General features: G+C 35.7%; 1 protein-coding gene across 1 annotated transcript in view; it reads left to right on the top strand.

Moving 5' to 3' along the window:
* Window positions 1–22,713, top strand: part of TRDN (triadin) — a 222,980-nt gene that overhangs the window by 58,989 nt on the left and 141,278 nt on the right. The window contains 6 exon segments of the mRNA XM_062488974.1: window positions 5,536–5,586; window positions 11,987–12,046; window positions 14,730–14,789; window positions 16,168–16,227; window positions 18,885–18,944; window positions 20,241–20,435. Coding sequence (XP_062344958.1) covers window positions 5,536–5,586; window positions 11,987–12,046; window positions 14,730–14,789; window positions 16,168–16,227; window positions 18,885–18,944; window positions 20,241–20,435 — 486 coding nt within the window.

Raw genomic sequence — 22,713 nt, 5'->3', positions numbered from 1 at the left:
TTCCCTTCCCTGAAAGACCTTTATTCTCACTCTGACTTGTAGCTGTAATTTCCAAAGAGGTGGATAAAAATTTCTGAAATCATATTTAACAGGCATTGTGGGCTGGTTCCTCATGTCGTGGATGAGCACACAAACTATTCAGCATTTTCATTGATAAGAGCAATGTGTCCCCTGTTGCATTTTCAAGGAAGCTTTTACGACACATGACTTCAGGAAAAGTTATTATATACAGAGCCTGAAGTTGCTCTGAATCCCCAGAAGAGGGTGAGATCTAAGAAAACACTGGGGATAAGACTGTTCTACTGGCAAGCTGATAGGGAAGTCACCTGAACAAGTCATACATGTCACTGAGACTTTCCAACACAAAATGCTGGTATTTAAGGCCTTCTACTGCACTGTCTTTGGTTCCTGGATATGGGCACAATACACCAATTTAATGCCCCAATTAAATATTGCCTGCCTTTTTTTTTTTTTGTCCTTGAGCTTTTTTTCCTGTTCCAAGGTGGGGGGTTTTTGTGTGTGTTTTTTGTTTGTTTTTTTTTTTGTTATGTTTTTGTTTTTTTGTTGGGGTTTTTCTGTTTGTTTTTCTTGGGTTTTTTTGGGTTTTTTTTTGCCTGTAGAGTACAACGACTTGGTGTATTAGTAGTTAGATAGAAGTTGCTCTTATGCACAGCTTCCTTTCTTCTCCTCCTAGCCCCGCAAGGATAACTGTCACCCTCACCAGCTGGTACTATCAGGATTAAAAATAGACATCAGCTTCACAATTGCAAATTTCTCCTGAGGATACACCAACAGCAAGAGAGTTGACTGCAATTCTTCACACAGACACCACCTAAAAACACATTAGAAATGACATCTCTCTCATGTCTAAAGCTCTTAACACCCTCATTTTGGCCTTGCCCTCAGTATCTGTTTCCACCAACTCTTCCAGATAATCAACTGCCCACTACCAGTTAGTCTCAATAAAGTAGCAAGGATATAGCCCCACTAAATTGCTGGTAATAGCTGTAAGGATTTTAACTGCTCAAAAGAAAATTATTAACCTCTGTCTCACCAGACTCTGAGTTGGACTAATTTTCCTTTTCACACTTAGATATTTGTAAGAGAATGTCAAAGCACTGAAGGTGTATATCACTGTATTATTACCTGTAACAGATTATGAAAAAGATGACCAGCTGGTAAAATTTGTAAGGAAAAACATCTATTCTCATTTCATAGAAAATTCCATCTGCTTAATTATATCTTTAAAACACTAGATATATTGAAAGTAAACACTTTCTTCACTGCAGTATTTAGGTGGTAACAGGATGGTTTTAACCATGGAGGGTAATGTTGAATGTCAGATTCAGAGGTAAATTTTCAGTTCTTTTGCTGACTTTTGGGGTCAACTTAGGTAAAGCATTCTTGTGTTCCAAATGGAGACTCTTTTTTTTTTTTCTCACTTTATCTCTTGTATCATTGACATTTTTTATATGGTTTTGGGGACTTTTTAAAGGTATATTTCTCTAAGATGGAAACTCAGTGGAGGGTGAGGTGTAGGTGCTGTTTTAGCAATGCCAGAATGCTACTCACCATTTTATCTTCTAATGAAGCAAGATGCAAGGCTGTGCTTTCCCAGTAAGAAAATAAATTAATCCCTCAAAGTTTGAATTCCTGCATTATACATATTAGATATTTATATTGTGTTATAGCTCTATGTAATACCAAAAGTAATTTATGTAGGCTAAAGTGCATAGATGCTATTCTAACACAGTAAAATTAAAATAGCTGTGAATAATGCTATCCATTTTACTGTCTTATATAAAAGGACAAAACAAAAAATCAACATCAGAAACACAAAGGCAGACAAAGAAGGGGATCAGGAGCCAGGAGAATCTCCTCATGCCTTAGGGGCTGTGGTCGTCAATCACACTGATTGTAAACCTTCACAGTGCTGACCCATTAGTTCACACAGATTTGAAGAACTGAGATTATTTTCTCCTATCCTGATCTTTCTGGAGCTGGAGTGCGCAGCTCACAGTGCACAGAGTGCTGTGCTCTCATTAGACACCATGAACTGCTGTTAATGAAAATTAGCTGGGTGAGGGGTGGGGAAGCTGCTGCCCAGACTCTGTTGTTCAGCAGGGATTTCCAGTAAAGCTGCCTGCAATACTGATCCTCAGCTGACTGTTGAGGTCTGTTTTGGGTCAACAGGGCATAGACAAATCAGCCTGACAGCAATATAGTTGAGCTTGTCTCCTTTCAGCATCTCGACATGGTCAGTGAGAAGATCCCTAGCTTTCCTTCTTGGAGTTATTTAAAATAATCACCCTGCATGTTCTGTATATTTGCACAAGACCTGAGGTCTAGAGAAATTAGCATCAAGCAGTACCCATATTTAAGGAAATACTTATCTATTCAAAACCCAGCAACACAAGGGGAACAATAATTTTTCATGTCTGCCTAATATTTTAAGACAACAAACAATGAAATACAGCTTTTAAAATACATACTCCCTTACAATAATTTAATAAACTGTGCTGCCCGCTCATAAAGAATTTGGATGGTTGCTGTGGTGACAAAGATTATCCTTGCTGCTGCTTGATTCTGTCATTTTTCTAAACATGCATCTGTAATATTTAGGATTTATTAACAATGTGTCACACTGATAGAGATAAATTACATGCTCTAAACTGGCCATGTAAGTCTTCTATGATATTACAACCACTTTGTCAACTCAGCAATAAGATATGATGTGATTACTAGAAAATTAAAGCTATTTGTCATAAAAGATGAAGCAGAGTATCAGAACTCTGATAAAACAACAACAAGAAATCTCCAATAATCTAATGTACTTCTTGATTTTATGCTTTGAAGTTAGCAAATAGTTACTATTTTCTGTTTTGTAAATTAATCCAGTTTATCTTATATCAAGACTATATTTATTTGTACTGGGAAAATTTGGGATGTAATGTATCAGAATTGATGCAATCCAGTCTGCATTTTTTTATGATGGTTCAGACTTTAATGGGAAGTTTGTGAAGAGACCTTAATGGTGGGACACTTTACAGTATATAAAAGCATATATGCACACACTTGTGCATTAAGAAGACGTACTTTACTTCTAGGAATTTGTGTATGTCCCTTTGTGATGTGTGGTATCCTAATTGTAGCAGAAAATTAGATGAGTTTCTCAGTGTGGCTGTCTAAAATGGTATCTTTTGGTGCTCCTTGCTGTAATACTTGTTTGAAGCAAGCTTCACAGCTGATGCAGTGTGAGCCTGATTTAAATAACCAGCTCTAGAGTCATTGCTTCATACATATTTTGCAGAAAAACCAGCAGTAAATTCCCCAAATCAAAAGTAATTTTAAACCCTTTATCTTTTATCTGTTTTTTTTTTTAAATAACAAAGGTTTATTCTAATTTTATACTTATTTTTTCAAGACAAATAGGCCTGTTTTCTGAGCCACTTAATGTATGGTAGAAATGCAGCAGAGCTGAGGAATTTTAAAGCAAGCAAAGGATATGTGTCTGTGTAAGTGACTCTACCTGAAGAATATGATTTATTCATATTCATCTCTGTATGTAGGGTGACCTCTTGAATTGGGTGAGATATGTCTCCACTGTATGTTGCAATGCAGAGGAAGTGACTCAGCTTTCTTTAAGTCCCCTGAGTCAGTGTTTGGAGGCAGACTGGAGCAGTGGCAGGGAAAACTGCTCAGATGTGCCCAGAATTAGGGAGCAATCTTCCATCTCTTCCTGCCTGTTACCATTCCTTCCACTTTTGCTACCCAAACTAGACCATGTAGCCATTTAAACAAAACAAAAGTGGGAAAAGTTTGAAAATCCAGCAACAGAATTCTCTCAGTCTATTGAAATAAAATATCCTTACATGTTCAAAAGAAAAATCCAGACTCAGCTGAAATACAATAAATCAGTGAAGTATATTCCTTCCTATTCTCACCCTTTGAGATTTATAGAACAATAAATAAACTGCACACACAGGCTGAAAAGAGTAAGATGAAAACTGAATAAAAACTCCTTTTAGCCTAATGACATAATATAATTAGCTTAGTTATGTTTCCATACATTAGCGTCTAACAGTGATGTATTTTACCCTCTATTATTTTTTGTTCTTTTATTCTCTCTGTCTGGACACAACGTAGCCTGATGCCATAGAGTTGTTATGTTTTTGCAAACCACACACAATAATTATTTCAGGTACCAAATACTATACAATAAAAACATTCTGCATTATTTTCAAGGACTTATGTAAATATCTGGGCTGGGAAAATTCCGTTTCCTACTGGATTTCTTTGGCAATGTGTATTCTGAGAAAATAACTAAGGTTGTAAGTGAAATATTTCAGCGGTCTTCAATAGGCGTTAGAGTAGTTTCTTAGACTTGACATGCAAAATGCATAACTTTTTCTCTGTTGGATTAATTTTGAGGTCGGTGTTCTTGTTATTCAGACCCTGCAGACCACAGGTAACACTGAAATACAAGAAGGCATCTCCCACAGAGCTCAGTGAGATTTGCATTCGCTTTTCTCAAAAACAAATTTCATACAGTATTTTAGAGCGGTTTCCTACGGCAGGAAATATGTGCACAATATGATAAAGCAGGCACTCTGTATAGCCTTAATGACTTTATTTCACAGGTATAATAAATGCCCTTTAAATTTCTACAGCTGTGTGCAAAGAGGGTTACGCACATTTGTTTTAATTCTGGTTTCATTTTTTAAAAATTCAGCATTTGACCTTTTTTTATAATATCCTGGTTTTGACCCAGTAGACAGACAGGACAGTAGAAAAGAAGATTTATTTGAAGGTATATGGAAGTAATTTAATATCAATATTACAGCTGAAAAATTTTGTTCAAATGGAATGGCATAACAAGGGCAGGTAATATACTGTAACCCTTCCTCCTCTAAGAAGCCAGTTCTTAGTTTTTGGTGTACAGCTTGATCAAAAAAGAGTAATTCTCGGAGACAACAATCCCTAACCTGAGAACTTTTTATCTCTGTAGTTTGTATAGAGCATTGAGTCTACTTTTTATTGTGAGTTGGAGATACCAATTCAGTATATGAGTTTAAAAATTTTAGAAAATATGGTAAAAACAACATTTTTTCCTTCTAAAGGTAATTTGGAAAACATGAAATACCAATCTTGGTGAACAACTCAAGATAAATACAAAAAATGTTTAGTAAATAATGTTTTATTCTGAATTATGACCAACGTGCTACTGTATAGCTATTACAGATCAGCAAAACTTATTCTTGCCTTTAAAGGTAGCTGTATGGCTCAATTAAAACCAGAATAATTACTAAAGAGAGTTTATATTGTGATTTTAATCTATATATATTGTCTGTGTATATATATAAAATTGAACTATATTGCGTATAACTCTGACTATGTAGGTGACAAAGCATGGTGCAGCCATAATATTTTAAGCACTTTTTAATTTAATTTTTTTAACATGAGAATTCATCTGATATTTTTGTGTGTGAAAATTATTTTAATATTGATAAATGTGTGTTACATTTTTATTTTCAGAAATTCAAAAACAGAAAACGGAGAGACCTGAAAAACGCACACCAGCAAAGGGTAACTGGGTTTTTTTGTCTGTTTGCCCAAATATATTTATGTAACACACAGTGTCTTTGTTAACTACATAATTTTTGTTTGTTAACTTGGTTAACTACTGCTGTTGTATCATAGAAGCTTTCAAAGACCAGTTGGCACAGACTGCAAATGATAAAAAATTCATGTATACCTTAGCATGAACAAAAAAATTGTTATTTTATGCTTGTGTAGCTAGATTGAAAATGCACATTCATAATAAGATTCTCTTGCCCAAACTTTTCCAGAAATATTTTTTTCTAGCAAAGGTGCAAGAAAGTTGAGTGCTGATGAACTTCCCCTGGTGCAAAAGGCATGAAGTGTGTTGGGCAAGGAAAAAGCAAATTTATAGGCCAGTGGGTGCCATCCAAGTCAGGAAGTCATAGTTAAGAGTGAGCCAGGTGTGCATTAGAGATAAGAAAAACTTCCATTTTAAGAACCTGCTCTTTTTCAAACTGTTTAATCGCCTATAACTGGCACTTTCCAAAAATCCACAGAGGAACTGGTTTGGACTGGTTTCCAGAGGCCATATAAACAGAGATCATATAAACAGAGGTGTTTTCTGGGATCTCTGACGGTTTCTTTGCCTAGCAAAGCTCCTCCATAAAGGCTAGGCCACATAAAACTTGATGAGCATCTCTCTAGCACACCAGTGCTCAGCTTGATCATGGCAGGAGAAAGCAAGAAGGAGGCTTATTAAAAATATTGTGTATACACGTACACCCTCCCTCATGCAATTATGTTCATTTCTACATGTATTCTTAGTGTGGTTTAACAGTACTTTACACCTCTGTAAAATGTTTTGATAATATTTTTCGCCTCCAGTTCTATGCTAATCAGGGTCATCTGGACTGCCTAGAACTATTTCCCAACCATTTAATAAATCATGTTTTATCAAAATAAAGTTTTTAGGGTACCAGTGAGCAAGCCAGGCAATAATGAACTCAGATCTATTAGCAAGGATCCCAGTTAAGGTCTTTTCAAGCAACGTAATTTAAAAACACAACTGATGTTGCAGTCTTGACCAAAACAGCCTCTTGTGTACCATTTCATCTATATAAAAGTGCATTTCTTTACACAGAACAGTATTAACACTGCAGAAATTATTACAAAGAAATTATAAGATGCCAGGGAAAAAAAAAGTGTTCAGGTGTTATTAGTTAAGTCCCATTATTCTTGTGCCTGATAATGCAGTCTCTAGTTACACAATCAGTTGCTGAAGCACAAAACAATTTTTTTCTTCTATATTTTGTTTTCATGTTTAATCCCAACAATGTGACTTGTACATAGGAGGAACAATTACAAGAAAACATTCTGTCTGGCCTCTGTCTACAGTGTGATAAAGGCATGAATCCTTTGGGAATTTTACTGTTACATTCTAAAGTACCTTCAGGAAATATGTGCAAACAGTCTTTTATTGTTTTTAATAGCAAAAGTCCAGAAGTAAAATGAATATTTGTAATAGCAGAAAATGGAGAAAATATTTCTGTCTTCTGCCCAACATGTGGGAACACTGGGGTTTTTAAAGTAATTTAATGATATTTTTTTGAATAGTCAAATCCTCTGAGTACAAGTCCCACTATTTACAAGGGAGTTCAATCTATAAGCCTCATTTTTGAAAGATTGAACTGAAATATGAGGAACAGTTATAATGAATAAAAATCCCAGATGGAAGTGACTGAAATGAAAATATTCAAACAGTATTGAGAGCCAGGCAAACTGGTGCCCTAAAATTTGCTTTTAATTAAATATTTTGATAAACTATTATGTATTATTATAAGCAATAATGTCTATTTCAATTATTGTAGCAAATGTAAACCTTGAAAGAAGAAATAATCTGAGAAATCATTTCAGAAAGCCATTGGTCATGCTTAAGAGCCCTTAAATCAAATTATTTCATGATAACATGTGCACATAAGCACAAATTCACTACAAAGTAAGGTCTTTCCAATTTGGTATTTGACGTATTAGTAATTTCACAAATGCAGTGGCACCTGGACTGCACGACCAGGAGCTTGATCAGCCAGCAGAGGCACAAGGAATTGATTATCTTTGAGTACACAACTCTCCTGAACATCTAGATATTGTGCTCTAGATAGATTCTGCAGGACACTGAGTTGCTGCTAGAGCCTGTTTAAGAAATAGATGATATAATTGTTATAAGTATTGCAATCAATAAGAGTTAATTACACATTGTTTTGGCAAAAAGAATGATAATGAAAAATAGCGAGATCAAAGTAAACATAAGTACAGAAGTTCTGTCTAATGGAAGTTCAATAACAATTCCTGATTTTATGGAAAACTGATCTTACCAGTGAAATGAATTGTCCTGCGTTTCTGGGAAATAGCTCTAATTAAAACAGGCATTGAGAAAGAATGGGAAAAGGTTGATTTACTGAGTGCCTTTTCACAAAATCACTTCACTAATACATTGCTGTTGGAGTGAGGTGTAGAAGAAAATGATATAATGATGGTTCATTTGCTGTAGCTGGAAGACAAAGTATAAGAGAAAGCTAAACAGATAAACAGAGCTAGACCATACAAATCCTAGTATCCTAGAAAGCCACATAATTTCACCAAGTTAAGAAATTAAAAGGCATATTTCATACACAGACAAAGCTGTCTAGCCTGACTCCTCAAGGTACAGCTACAACTGTGCCTGTGTTCACTTTAAACTGGAGAACATGGTACAGATAGCAACACAGCCGTAGATTCCTTAATTATGGACTTGGGCCTGGGAATCTATGCCCCTCTCCAATCCCTTTTTAATTTTTTTTTGCAGTGGTCTTTCAAGAAGAATTCAGTTGTAGCCATCTAGAGTTGCTTTACTTCCGAATGAAAGTATCTACACAGAGATTAATGCTCTCTGACTAATGCACTCTAACTTCATTGTATTAGTTCATTTATCTTAACTTTCCTGAGAGTGCTGCTCAGTAGACAAGCACTTAGTCTGTTAGCTGGGGTGAGCAATCTCTGCTTCATGCTTACTGCACTCATCACCTGGCTTTGAACTAGGCAGCAGACTTAAGACTTACTCTGCTGGAAACTATTTTTGCTTCTCTTAGGTATGGAAGTAGTGTCTTACTACATCTCTTCTTTTTGCACTTTCTGTGTTGGAGTGTGGAATGTCTTCGTTGGAGAACTTTATTGTAAAAAACTACATCACATGCCCCTTCACTATGTCTTCAGTTTGATTCAAATAAAATCTGTGGTAATTACTGAAATTAGAAAAATCCTCTCACATATATGTGATGCTTCTTATTTTTATTTTTCTGTGAAGTAGACAGCAATATTAGGTTTGGAATACATTGTTAAATTACCTAAAAATTTTCTATTATAAGCTTGTATTTTAGATTATTTATAAATTTATCACACTCCAGTCATTTAGGATGAGATTTCCCATGTTCATCTTTTTGCCTCAGGCTGAATTTTCATTCAAAGACATGCAAAAATGTTTCAGCAATTTCCAAAATCTAGGTTAGTGAAAATTAGGTTGGGGTGTTATATTTTTTTTCCAATGCTAATAACACTTCATTCTGAGCTTGTGACTTTTTGGTATTTGCAAGGAAGTCCAAGAAAATCTCTTTTAATTTGTGGAAAATTTTTAGCTTCCACAATTGCCATAAATCTACTTGGTTTTTAAGTCTAGTTTTTTGTTTTTTTTTTCTTGTGGATGTCACCAGCATTCTAGTAGCAAGAGTAGCAAAAGAGGTGATCTTTTAATTAAAAAATATGTCATAAAGCTAATAAAAATTCAGTTTGAATTCAAACTCAATGAACAGGTTTTACTTCAGCATTTTTTAGCTGAAGAGTGTGTAAGTAGCCTTAAGAACATTTTTATATGCTTGTGCACTTTTTTATTTTTTTTGTAATTTGTGTTGGTTTTTAAAACAGAAAAGAATATCCAATCAGCTCTAATTAGTTTCACAGAAACATGGCAGTATGACCAGCCTGGCTAATTCCAAAATTGAATACTCACACCTAGAACTGTGAAAGGGTATTGTATTAAGCCCTTGATGAAGAAAAAAATATCCAAGTGACAAAATATGGAAAAGATCTGTAGACAGGATGTATTTTCTATGACAGAGCTTTTATGACTACATATGAAATGGAACATGAAAACATTTCAGGGGAGAGTTAATATGTTAAGAAATATCAGATTTAAATTTGTCAGATCAAAAGGCCCCATGGATTTTGTTGGTCTTGTGATTGAAGAGTCAAAAATGGCCAGTGATCACAGCCCTGAAACATGAACACTTTAATTTTTGGCAGCACCTGCCCTTCCCAAATAAGGGAAGCCATAGCTCTGACAGTGCCCATAAGAGGTAATGATAAACATTACAATCTGAGATTAGCAACCTCTGAGGCTATGGAGATATCAACACACAGGATAAGGCTCTCAAACTAACCAGAGATCACCTTCAGCCTATAATTGGGAAGAGAAAAATAGCTTATGCTTATGCCAGCCTAGTCTCTGCTTATCCACATTCCAGGCTCCCTGCCCAGATACATCAAGCTACTTTTCTTTCTCACGAAGGGGCCAACCAATCCCTTCTTCATATTTTAAGATGCAGTTCACACAAATATTTTTATTTCCTTGCATTTTTGCTGTTTGCATCATTTTGAGGATGTGAAACAAACTTCAATTAGCTTTTTTTGTCCACTTTCAGTTCTACTGACATTCAATTCAATTAGTGTTTTTCAAGGCTCATTTTATGGGTTTCTTGCGTGGGTTTTGTTTGTTTTGTTTTTGTTTTTGTTTTGTTTTGGTTTGGTTTGGTTTGGTTTGTTTTTTGTTTGTTTGTTTTCCTGATGTGTGTTTTTTTCTCAAACCATAAAATAAGGGAATGCTCTGGAAATACTACAATAAATTCTTAAAAAACCACAATGATCTCTCTTACACAAGTAAGATGTCCTGTAGATAAAAACAAGCTTTCTGATTATCAGTCTGTTCTGCATAGTTCAGCTGTATTTTTTGGCACAGAGACTACAAGAGCTTTTGTCTGAATGTGCAGAAGCTCATGCTTCACTCACACTGACCATCACAGAACCCTTGTTTGCAAAACTGTGCTGTTGGTCCAGCCAAAACTGACAAAAGTGTTTGGATACAGCCAGCATCTGCTAATACAAATGCAAGATGTAAAATCATGCTACAGTTTCTGCAAAAAATACTCAGTTTGGAGAATTTTTTTTTCTTGGTATGCTCCTAGGTTTGCTAAAGCTTTTAAATTAGTTGCAGTCTGTAATTCATTCAATAATACATTGCTGGTGTTGCTGCTTTCTTCACAGACTGCTTTCTTTGGTGAAAATTTGCTATCCACATTCTTTAAAGGCTTTGAAATATCTCTCTTCAATCTATTTCAACTGTACTGATGTTTGTTATCAGCAATAATTTACTTGTTATGACTGTAAATGTACTTTGAATAATCTAAACACATAGAAGACATAAGGAATTTACTGAGTGTTCTGAATGATTTTTTCTTGATGAGTACAACCTGCTTTTTAATCTGGAAACACTCAGACAACAAAAAAGTGCTTGCACTTTTGTGAAATGACATTCACTGCAAAGCTGATGAAATGAATGGATACAAAAGCATAATGTGCTTGTTTGTAAAGTTCACCATACTCGAACCAGAATTTGTTTTACTTGTTCCCACAAACCTGGGTATAGGAAAGAAAATAATTTTTCCCTGAAATTACAAAATGCTTCTCTTTTAGTAGTATGGGTTTACTAAGAATAAAATCATTAGTACGTGGGATTGAACCACTTCATAATATGGTCTGAGACCTGGGTGGGCAGTGGAGTCCATAAGGACTCATGTTTGTCTGCCTCTTACAGGACATGGAGTCAGTTGTGTTTTGAACAGCTGCTCTTCCTGAGGTTACACTCTGATTAAAAGAGATATTTTCTTGTTAATCCATCCTGTGACGGAAGTGACAGCTAAAAATAAAGAAAAAAATAGCATAGAAAGCAATATGCTGGCCGGTTTTTTGTTAAGAATAGAAAGCAATGCTGTCAAGGGCTGAAAATAATTTCCTCTGTCAGAAATCTTAGAGTCAGGATGGTTGTGTAATGGGACCAAAAGAGAAAGGACAGATTAGACTGAGGATGCTGAATAATCACTTCTTTCGGAAAAAAAAAAACATAGTCTAATATCTGAAGACTTATTCAAGGAAAATATTTTTCTTGGACCTGGAATTAAATATTGACATTAAGAAGGTCTATATATGGTCAAGTACCTGCCACTCAGACCTAATATCCATTATTTGGGTTTACAAATGCTTTTCCTTGATCACTTTCACGAGATCATAAGTGTGCTTAATGCATCTAGACTACAGATTTATTGTGAGCTGGGATTTATTTATTTATTTTAATTATTTGCAGCAACACACCGAGACAAACCTGAAAAACAAGAAAAAATTGAGAGAAAGGAATCCCCAAAGGGTATGTATTCAGCTTTTGAAATTCTTTGTCTTTTTATCAGTGACTCAAAATAGTCTAATCTATTGACTCTTCGACTGTTCTTGCAGATCTCAATAATATTTAAGGATGGAGGAGGTGTGTGGAATCCAGCTGGAAGTAGAAGGAGGTTTTTAAGAACAGTTTGAACTAATCACTGTACAGAAAAGCTGAAATTATATTCAGATATAAATTAATAAGTCTTTACTACACTAGTAAATTATGGAAAAAACTTATGTATGCCTGGAGCACAAATAGGTGCTCTTTTTGTTCTTCTTGAATAAATCCAAGCATATTGTTTGTCCTTGAGAATACTTCACACCAAAATGTAATGAGTAAATTATAACATAGTGGAAATGGTCCCTGTAGACATTCTTCTTTGGAAATCTGCTTTCAAAAAAAAAAAAAAAAAATAAAGTTTTAGAGAGAACTTAATAATTTCTGGTGGTGTATGGCAACAACAAATAACAGATCTGTTGTAGGAGTCAGAATCAGGATACTGCTTGCTCTCCACCCACAGCTCATGAGTTAGCTCTGGGTTACAAGAGTCACCATCTAGTTTACCTTTTGTGAGGATATTTTAGCAAAATAGAATTTTGGTGGAGTGCACCTACTTGTCAAAACACATTTAATTCTTCTGAGAATGTGCTCTTTGCACTAACTTGTGGCTAATGAATTCTTGGGCTGGAGGAAGAAACACATTATTGAAGAACAAACAGGTCAATGATCACAATAAATTACCAAAAAAGAAACCAAAAGGGAAGACCGAATATCCAGCCACAGCAGTTATTCAGGCCAAGAACACAAGTGAATGAGCACCTCCTGAAAGCTGCCCTTGACTAAGCCTTTCTAATGGTCTCCGATTGGAGCTTTTCCATTTCATATAAGTAATTCCAAGTGCTTTGAGCTAATAAGACTGATTTTAGAAGTAAATGGCAGGCATATAAATTGAGGTGTCTGTTAGCATGAATGTTTATTAGTACAAAATAAAGTGGTGCTAATACGGGAATTTTTTTCTGTGATTTGGGAAAAATGAGAAAGCAAAGGCAATAAATAATGTCCTATATTAAATCATGAATTTATCTTTAAGGCTTTTGTTACAATGTGGTAAACTTGTGGAACTCTTCAACTTGTTCACAGGAGAGCAATATTTAGCATTTTATTAAGTTTCTCAGAAGAAGGAGAATAATTATCCCAGCCAAACTCAGATAGCCAGTGGGAAAAAATAAAAGTCAGTTATACTGCCTTGCCTTGCAATAATTCCTATTAATATTCTCTCCACCTAATTGTAATTTTTATGGATGTAAACTATTTGTTTTATTTAGTAAACTATTGCTAAAACTGCTATGGAAACACTACTGTGTATAGAGATTCTCTGTATTCACAGTACTAATAAGCATTACTTTCAAACTGTTGGTTAAATTTCAAAACTAAGACTATGTATGTGTGTCTTTTAAGGTCCATTTCATTGTAGTGTAAGTTGGAGACTCCAGAGATTGCATCCCTGTATTTTTGCAGCTAATTTTCTACATTAAATACATTGCCTTTTCAAGATCAAGATAATGGAGATTATAAATATCATCCTATTCTAATCTATAATAAACTTCTGTGATGAAGTTTAAGGAAGTTATTTAATGACATAGAGAGTAATTAGAAGTGTCTCAGTCACTTAGCAGTGTCTTGGTCAGAGATGTCAGCCATATTCTCAGGAATTTCATCCCTATACTGCCTAAAAATGTGGAAGCCTGAATATTGCCTATCACACATCTTTTGCACCCAATTACATATGGAATTCATGGCACTGTTAAAGTAGTTTCATATCTCCTCATGTTACCCAAAAGGAGTTTTACTAAATTTGGATGAAATCTCCACAGGAGTTAGACTTAAGCTAGGCTTGAGTTTTCACAGTTGTTCTTCCAGAAGTGCTCTAAAACCCACATGCTTATTTTTTTCATTTTTTGGAAAATTATAGTGTAAAATCCTAAGAAAAGCAAGTGGAAAATATTTTTCGAACGAGTGGATAGCATAATGCAGTTTCCACTGTCATAATGTTAGTTTTGCTTTGCACATACTGGGTATCTAATTATGGTTCTGAGATCGCCATTGCCAGGGACTGATCTCAGCTAGTGTCCATTACCAGCTATCTGTGTCCATTACTGGTTATCCATTTCAAGCCAGTTGGCAAGTCACAGATGTATCATTTGCACATGTGATTCTCTTATGCTCAGAGATTGATTCCAGGGTTTTTACAACCTGTGTCTGACAGAGTGTGGGGTGGCCAAGGTGAAGCCCTCTTTCTATCACAGGCAGCAGCATTTACTGTGAGCTGTGCCTTAGTAATCGACAGTTTTCTGAAATTCTCCTGGAATTGGCGCAGTTGCAAGAGGTGATGCTATGCAGCAAACAGCTGAGGCATGTTGCCATGGCAGTAACTTGTTAGCCAGGGCTGGCTGCTCACAGCCCTGTAGTATGATGTATGCTGTGAAAATATGCATAGGGCACCTCAGCGGTAACACGCTCTGTCACTTAGTACCCTAAGACTTATCTTGGTGAAATTGTTTTGGATTCTTTATTTTTCCACTTTTCTTTTTTTTTTTTTTTCATTTTTTTTCTTTTTTTTTCTTTTTCTTCTTTTGGAAATATATATAACACTTTCTTTCTTTTCTAGTGACAAGTACAGACAAACTGGAAAGACAAGAAAAACCTGAAAAAAAGGAGAGGCATGCAGGTAATTATTTAATGCTAGAATTTATTTTACATTGGGAGGCATCCCAAAGCTAATTCTCTACTCAGTTTCCATTTATGTATCCCTTTGACTGGAGACAAGAGTTATAAAATATTGTGAATAAAACTAATGAAATAATAAAAAAGTTTGAAGTTTTACACAAAGAAGCATTTAATATTTCTTCTGCATGTTTTTTGGTGTTTTTTCCCTGAGGAAGGGAGATAATATATTTTGTACTCTGGATTAGTGTAATTTTATGATAACCACTGAGTATTTCCAACACTTGCAATAAGAATGGTTGTTAAGAGACTCTGGTCATCCAAGAAAAAGGTAGCCCATTCACAGAGGTAATCAGTAAGGCCATGTGGGAAAAAAAAGCATTTCCAATAGAATACTGCAGAGGGCCATTGTATAGCTACTGAGTAGGCCAGGATTCATTCTTTCAGTAGTTACTTGCAATAATAAATAGGTGTTTTATTATCTGTTTTATCTTCCCCAATTCTTACTTACTTTTTAAATACCAGCTCAATGCTCACATATGCATTTTTATGTTCATAGGATAAACTCATATGCCACACTCAAGTAGGGAACTGTGTATTTTCACACATATTATCCCTGTAGGCCACCTCAGGGCACATCAGCCCATGCAAATATCAGCTCTGCACGTCTGTGGACAAGTCACTGTGCAAACATTAATCCCAAAAGATTAGCAAATCAGAGTCCACACAGGAGAACATTTCAGATTATCCACCACTCAGTGACTGCCGCACGACTCGGGTGTATTCTGAAACCTGAGCCAGAAATCTAGTAACTACAGAGCAGTTAATTTCAATTTGTAAGGTGGAAATTAAAAGCAAACAAAAAGCCCCAAAGAACATTAGTTATAATGTCACTGCAATTAGATTTGTAATTAATTATAGTGCTTAATCATTCATAGCTGGACAAACTGTTAGTTGTTCTGTGGAGTTCAGAAAATCCTTCAGAAATTAGCCAAAGTAATAAACAAGAAGCTTAAAAATAACAATAAACCAAAATAAACCAATAAATTACAGTATATAAATATAGTAAAGAAAGAAAAACAGTCAACAGCATAAATAATTATGACTCTTCTTTATTATCTTCTTTCCTGGGATTACAGTGGAGCTGGAAAGGCTGCTGCTCCTCCAGCCAACAGCAAAGACCTCAGTGATGGCAGATGAGTTTTTGAAAGTTTTAATCCCCCAATCCCAGGCATAAACAACAAACATCAGCAGCTGAATCAATCTTTCTCATTCTTTGCATGCATAACCATGGTGCCTACTTGTGTTTCTTGGTCCTTTTTCTCATTTAAATGCAATTTTTTTTTTTTAATGACCATTAAGATTATTGGTTTTATTTCTAGCTGTTCACAAAGAGAAACCTGAAAAGCTAGAAAAACAAGAAAGGAAAGCTCCGTCTAAAGGTATTGTGGATTGTCATTAAAAATTGTGCAGTTTAAGTGCTTGAAATCTTGGGAGAGTGTGGAGATAAGTATTTAAAGTATAAAGCTCTTCTAGTTCATGTACATTTTTTGGGTGTTGTCACTTTTTCTTGAGCAGGTCTTGATCAGCCCCTGAGTGAAGTCTTACACAGCATATTTTTTTTTTGCTTTGCTCTCTGGTATTGATGCAGAGTTTATTACAAATCTTTCTTATGCAGCTAAAGGACAAAACTCATGACTATTTTATTTGCCTTCCCTGATGCCTTTTTCACCACAAAGGAATTGAGTAATTTGCCTGCAAAGGTTTTTCTTTTGTATATTAACTTTTAACCTGATGAGGACCTAATGCAGGAGTATTTACTGTCTCTCAGTCTGGGTCTTCCATCATATCCAAAAATATTTTTTTTTTCTCACCTTATTTTTTTTTTCAATAACCATTTTAAGTTCAGTACCTGATTTTCACTGTCTTCTATGGTAGCAGTGGTTTTGGTTAATATTTACATATCTAATAATTATCATATATATTCTGAAGCAATATCATTGATGTGTGAGGGGTGATTTTTCACTATTCTTTTGACTGATAATTCCATCTTTGGCAATGGTTTGGACAGAGAAATTTAAAAATCCAACCACCTTGCCCTATTATGCCTTTTTTAAAAAGTATTTAAAGCATCTATTATTGCCTGGCATTTGAATGTTTTTGTCTGAGGTCAGATATTTCTCTGTGGCAGGTATTTCTGTAATGAAGTTCATTTTCAGTCTTTGTCTCTTTTTATTTTACTCAGTTAACTCTTGAATAAATAGCATGCAATGTATATTTGTATCAGTTTGTTATGGCATTGATATTAATCCCATTATGTTTAAATGCATGAATCAACTGGGTTCAATTTGAATATTTTCAGGCAATATAGATATAAATATACAAATCACCCTTTTTTTTACTTGACTGTAGTCTAAGGAGAAATGTGAAACAGAAAGTAGAATTGAAGAAAGACAGGAAGGAAGGAAGGAAGGAAGGAAGGAAGGAAGGAAGGAAGGAAGGAAGGAAGGAAGGAAGGAAGGAAGGAAGGAAGGAAGGAAGGAAGGAAGGAAGGAAGGAAGGAAGGAAGGAAGGAAGGAAGGAAGGAAGGAAGGAAGGAAGGGAGTATGAAGATTTTAGGCCTTAAAAAATGTTGAAGGGTAGCCATTGTCCAGTCTCTCTTTTACAGGGATATTGTTCATTGTTTTTCTATTTTCAGCATATAGCTTGAAAGTGTGGGACTTTTTCCATAAAATGAAATCATGCTGAAGTAAGCCAGAGAAAATAAATGCCCATAGTGTCTGTGTTGATTTGAAAAGCAAATATCTTCCAAGAATCACTGAGATAGTCCTAATAAGCAGCCAGCCTCTTTACCCATTTATCTTCTGCTAGCTAACCAAATAATCACTTAGAGCCTTAATGTGTTTTAATAGCAGCCATGACTCCAGTCACTGGCTGGAAAAATTTATGAAGAATTTGGACACTGTAGCTGCAGAGATTGGTGGCTGCAGTGTGACATGGCCATGCTGCCCTCTCTTGGGTAGTTTCCCTGCCGTGAGAACCTGTGGCATCAGGGCATCAGGACAGTTGTCCTCAGCATGTCCAAAGGTGCACTTCTGCCAGCAGCGTGCTGCTGAGCTTTCCATTGCAAGGACCACTTCCCTTTTCTCAGGCATCTGCTCTAAACTGGATTATCTACCAGCAGTACTGGGGGGGATGTTTCAGCCACCTGCAGTCCCTAGGAAATGAAAATGTTCAGGTCCTGGCCAGCTCTGGGGAATAGACATACTGAAAATCATGTGGCTACTTCCTACACAGTCAGAAGGTTTTCTTTATGCTCATTACAAAGACTCAAGGTAATTCTTCAGACTCAGTGGTATGAGAGCTTTTTAAATATGACATCTAAAAACATATTTTAAAAAATAAAAAAAAAACACTAGTCTAAATATCAATCATGTCTCGTACAGGCTGGAATTCCAGGATGGAATTCAGTTAGAAAGGATGTTGCTATTATATACATCTCAGTTGAAAGAAGTGTCACTAGCTCTCAAGGCTGGTTTGTTCTGGTATTCTGTCTGGTTGGTGACCAGGAGGGCAAAGATAGAGAACTGCATAAAATTTTAACAGCCTTTCTGGAACACAGTCGTGTGTGTGTTTACGTAGTGTATCTTATGCAGACATGAATTCACTCAATCTGGGCTCTGAAGTGAGCACCAGACTTATGGTTGTGTTTGTAGACAATGAGCCCAAGCTAAGAAAAACACCTTTCTGTATGATAAATACAGCCACATGGCTTCCTGAAGGCTGGAGCACAAGGCCAAGTCCCTGTCTGCTCAGGACCTGACATGAGCCAGTTTGTTTCATCTGGAATATGCAGTAAAACACTCCCTAGGAAGCTTCAGATCTGTGTCACTCACTTGTCTTCTGGTAAGGGAGCCTCAACAGATATTTTGAAGGTTTTTACCCTACTATATGAATCTGAAAACAAGAGTTTTGAAAACTGCAAAAGAGGAATTGTATGGAAATCTGAAATTTCCATTGATAATATAGTGTTTGTCAGTATTTTCTTGTTCTTTGTGAGTTTTTTTCCCCCCTAATATACAGTTGTTTTCATTTCTAGTAAGTCAAAAAGATGCACCTGAAAGACATGAAAAAGCTGAAAAGAAACCTCCTCCCAAAGGTATTTATTTATCTGTACTACAGTTTTTTAAACTGAATTGATATTGAAATGCATAAACTTTATTTTATATAAGCAGAGGTTGTAAATGCGCATGAAAAATAAGCTACATGAAACTAAAATGGAATTAATATATAATCAGAATTAAATGTCTGTAGAACATCCAGGAGTTAATTCTGTGCTTGATCCCTCTCAAAATCCATGGAAATTTCAAATTAAGAATAAAAGTATGAACCACCATTTCACTGAAAAACAAGTAAGCCTACCTGCAAGGGATCTGACATACATTTTCACTATAACTAGTAAAGGAAATTAATTAAATTAATTCTCCACTAGCTGGCAATACCTGTCTTTGTCTGGGAGTAGCAATGCTCTTATATAAATATCGGGATTCTGGTTTGCAGTAGTTATATATTCCAGTTTACTTCTTGATAAAATCAGTTTAGTCATCTCAGTGATTTAACAGAAATAGAAATCTAGAGCCTTTCAGCAAACATAAATTTGGTAGCATACAAGTTTTGTCTCAAAGATGGAGACATTAAGATCTATGAAGAAAACAGGAGTATGAAATTTGTGCTAAACAGATTAATTTGAAACATATCCAGTGGTAGTTTATTTTTCCACTGGAGTAAAGTGGAAACGCATATATTGGGAGCATGCATGGCTCAAGTGAGACAAAGACCTTGCTTTGGGTCGCACCAAGCTCTGTGTAGCTTCTGCTACTCATATTTACAATTTGGAATTCTCCTTGGAAGTCTCCTCACTCTGCTGAAGGACATCTTATGAATTGGTCGTGGACAATTTTAGCCCTGAGAACTCATGTAGATCAGACACAAGAACTCAAAACTTCTTGGACTGAGACCTAGAATCGATGCATGAAAGCAAACCTTCAAAATAAACACATACTATTTTTTCAGCTTACAGCAGAGTTTAACTCTGAAGTGTACACTTGTTCAGATAGTACCTCCCATATTTGTTTGTTAAATGACCAACATCTTTCTCCCTCTTCTATAACATAAAAACCAGCATGTTAGAAAAACTTAATGTCATTTGGCATATTCTATTATATTTAGAATCAGCCAAGTACGTGGTATAGCACTGAAGATAAAACCTGTTTGGATCTCATATTTCTGTTTTATTCTGCCTGATTTGAGGGGATTACAGTTTTCATCAGATCTAACCAAGCTGTTAATAATGAAGAAATGTTCCTTACTAATAGCACAATATAAAATAAATGGGACTGAGTATTATGTTGGGGGCAGAGAATGACACTGAAAGCTTTTTCTTTATTACCTGCAGAGGAGAAGAAAGTAAAGAGCACTAAAGTGGAAGCAAAAGTTAAAAAGGAAGTGAAGGATGGAAAAGGAGAAGCAAAGACGGCAGAGAAGGTCAAACAGGCAGAGCCAAAAACAACAGAAACTGGGCTAATAAAGGCCAAAACGAAAGTTAAGGAGGAGAAAGCTCTTCAGACTGTAACTAAATCGGACAAGAAAGGTAAACAAAATGAGGAGGAAACAGATGAAGATCCTAAAAAGGTAGTAGGAAAGAAAGAGAGAGAATGGAGTTAAATCTGTCAAGGACCAAAGTGCACCCATGAAAAACAAAAGTGCAGTACAAATAAATTCCACATGAACCTCACAATGCTAGGATGTGATTACAGAAAATAAAATAAGTTTAATCAGAAGGCTCTAAAAGTTTGTCATGGCTAAAGTTTCATTTTAATTTAAATCCTTCTTTACCAAGGACCAATTTCTCTTCAGATAGGTCTGAGATTTCATGGATTTACTCAGTAGCATCTAATGTAGCAGATTGCAAGCAGAGCTATTTTTGAAAATTCAGACTGTCCAATAATCTATTGGGAATTTTGGTTTGTTTCTACATCTGTATATGTCCTCTGTAACCTTAATGAAAATAGCGACAGTGTAAAGGGAATGTAATTATTTATCTAACATCATATTGTATGAGGCACTGTCAGGTTGTCAGGTATTGTACAACATAGTGACACACCTACCTGATGTAATTTAATGTTAACAGCTTCCGAATTTCCTCCAAAAAGGAAAGAAATGCTATTACTCTGGTGAAAAGAAGAAATTAAGTGATAAAACAAATAATCAATGTGCATCGACATCATATAGTTAACAAGGTGATAACTTTATGCTCCACTTTGTCAGAGTAAGTGTGGTTTCTCCTACTCCCAGGTTGCACAATCAGGTTCCCTGATTTCCCTGTGGCATTTCCATGCCACTAAGTACAATTCTGTATGAATGAAGGCAGCAGGCAGGCTTTCTGTATGAACTGCCACACAGCAGCCGCGGGAGTATTCTGACATTGAAAGAGGCAGCTCAGTGTTGCATAGTGCATCTATCTGATCCTTTCAGCTGCTAACCACAGAGAAATCGTTGTGCCTGAACATCAAAGAAGCCCTCCCTGCCTGAATATCTGGTCTGCCTGATCAGATTCTCTCAGACTTTCATAACCATTGCTCTGGACCCCTTAGGAGTTGCCTAAATTATACTTTACTAGAAAACTTAGAGAGTTTGAGACATAGACCACTTTCTGACATGCACAGTGTTCTGAACTAGTAGTTTTTAACATTTATATTTATTCCAGTTAATTTTGTCTTTTCCTTGAAATATTGGGACCTTTGAAGCATGGAATCAAAGCAGAATCTATCACACTGATTGCTGTGACCGAGGACAAAGTTCGGAAAATTGCTCAGTTCACTTGGGAGGTGAAAATCTTTTCCAATTTTTTGTTTGCTCTGGCAGTTTCAGTGCACAGTGGAATCCACTCCATACTGTTCAGGATAAAGTTCTCAAAAAGAAATGCTGTGCAGATGACAACAAAATATTTTAAGTAGGGATCGAAAGTTACAGACACCATCAGAATAGTGGTTGTTTGTTTTTTTGTTTGTTGGTTTGTTTTTTGTGGGATTCCAAACAACTTTAGCTGATAAATATTAGCAAAATGATCTTGATATCAAACATTAACAGATCACTTTGCAAGCCTGCTTTAGAGTGTGACCCCGGTGACTGTGCATGGAATCCCAGCAGGTGAAAATGAGAATAAGCAGCTGGATTGGAAGAAGGAAGGAGCCTCTTCAGCTACCTTTATCACTCTAGACAGGACTGTGAACATCTAGTGAAAGCTGCATTTCCTACTGTCATGCTTCCTTTTTCCACCATAAGCCAGTGCTGTCCAGCTGGACACTCTAAAAATACTCATTTTTATATTTCATTCCCACTGTGACCCAAGGTGAACATAATTTTAAAGTCAATGCGGTTTTGCAGAGATTTCCTGATCCTGCAATTTTTAATTTTACTTGCTCTAGGGAGTAGCTTTACCAGCTTATCTGAAACAATAGAGAAGTGATCATGAAAGAGTTGTTGCCTCATTCAGTACTGAAATTAAAATTTAAAAAGATAGGTCATCTTCCTGGGTAAATCACATTAAGTCTAATGACAGAAACATCTATGTGTATTTTTATCATTGAGAATCTAGTCAAAAATTTTTAGTACTTATATGAATATCTGTGCCACCATTACAGTTTTACAGCTGAAAACTAAAGTGTGAAATTCTCCTTTTAATAAGGAGTTTAGATTAAAATGGACTTTTAGCCATGAAGAGGCACTTGAAAAATCATATTCATTTAAAATTGCCTAGATTTCAATCTTTACTGATTGATAGCATTCCTATGAACTTAAATAGGATATTACAGAGCACTTTGCTATGTCATATAGAAATTATATTTTTGTTATTGAGAGTTTCACAT

The sequence above is a fragment of the Cinclus cinclus genome, chromosome 3 (assembly GCF_963662255.1).
Source record: "Cinclus cinclus chromosome 3, bCinCin1.1, whole genome shotgun sequence".
In the NCBI taxonomy this organism is placed as follows: domain Eukaryota; kingdom Metazoa; phylum Chordata; class Aves; order Passeriformes; family Cinclidae; genus Cinclus; species Cinclus cinclus.
The sequence above is the reverse complement of the archived record's forward strand: the minus strand, read 5'-3'. Positions and strand labels throughout refer to the sequence as shown.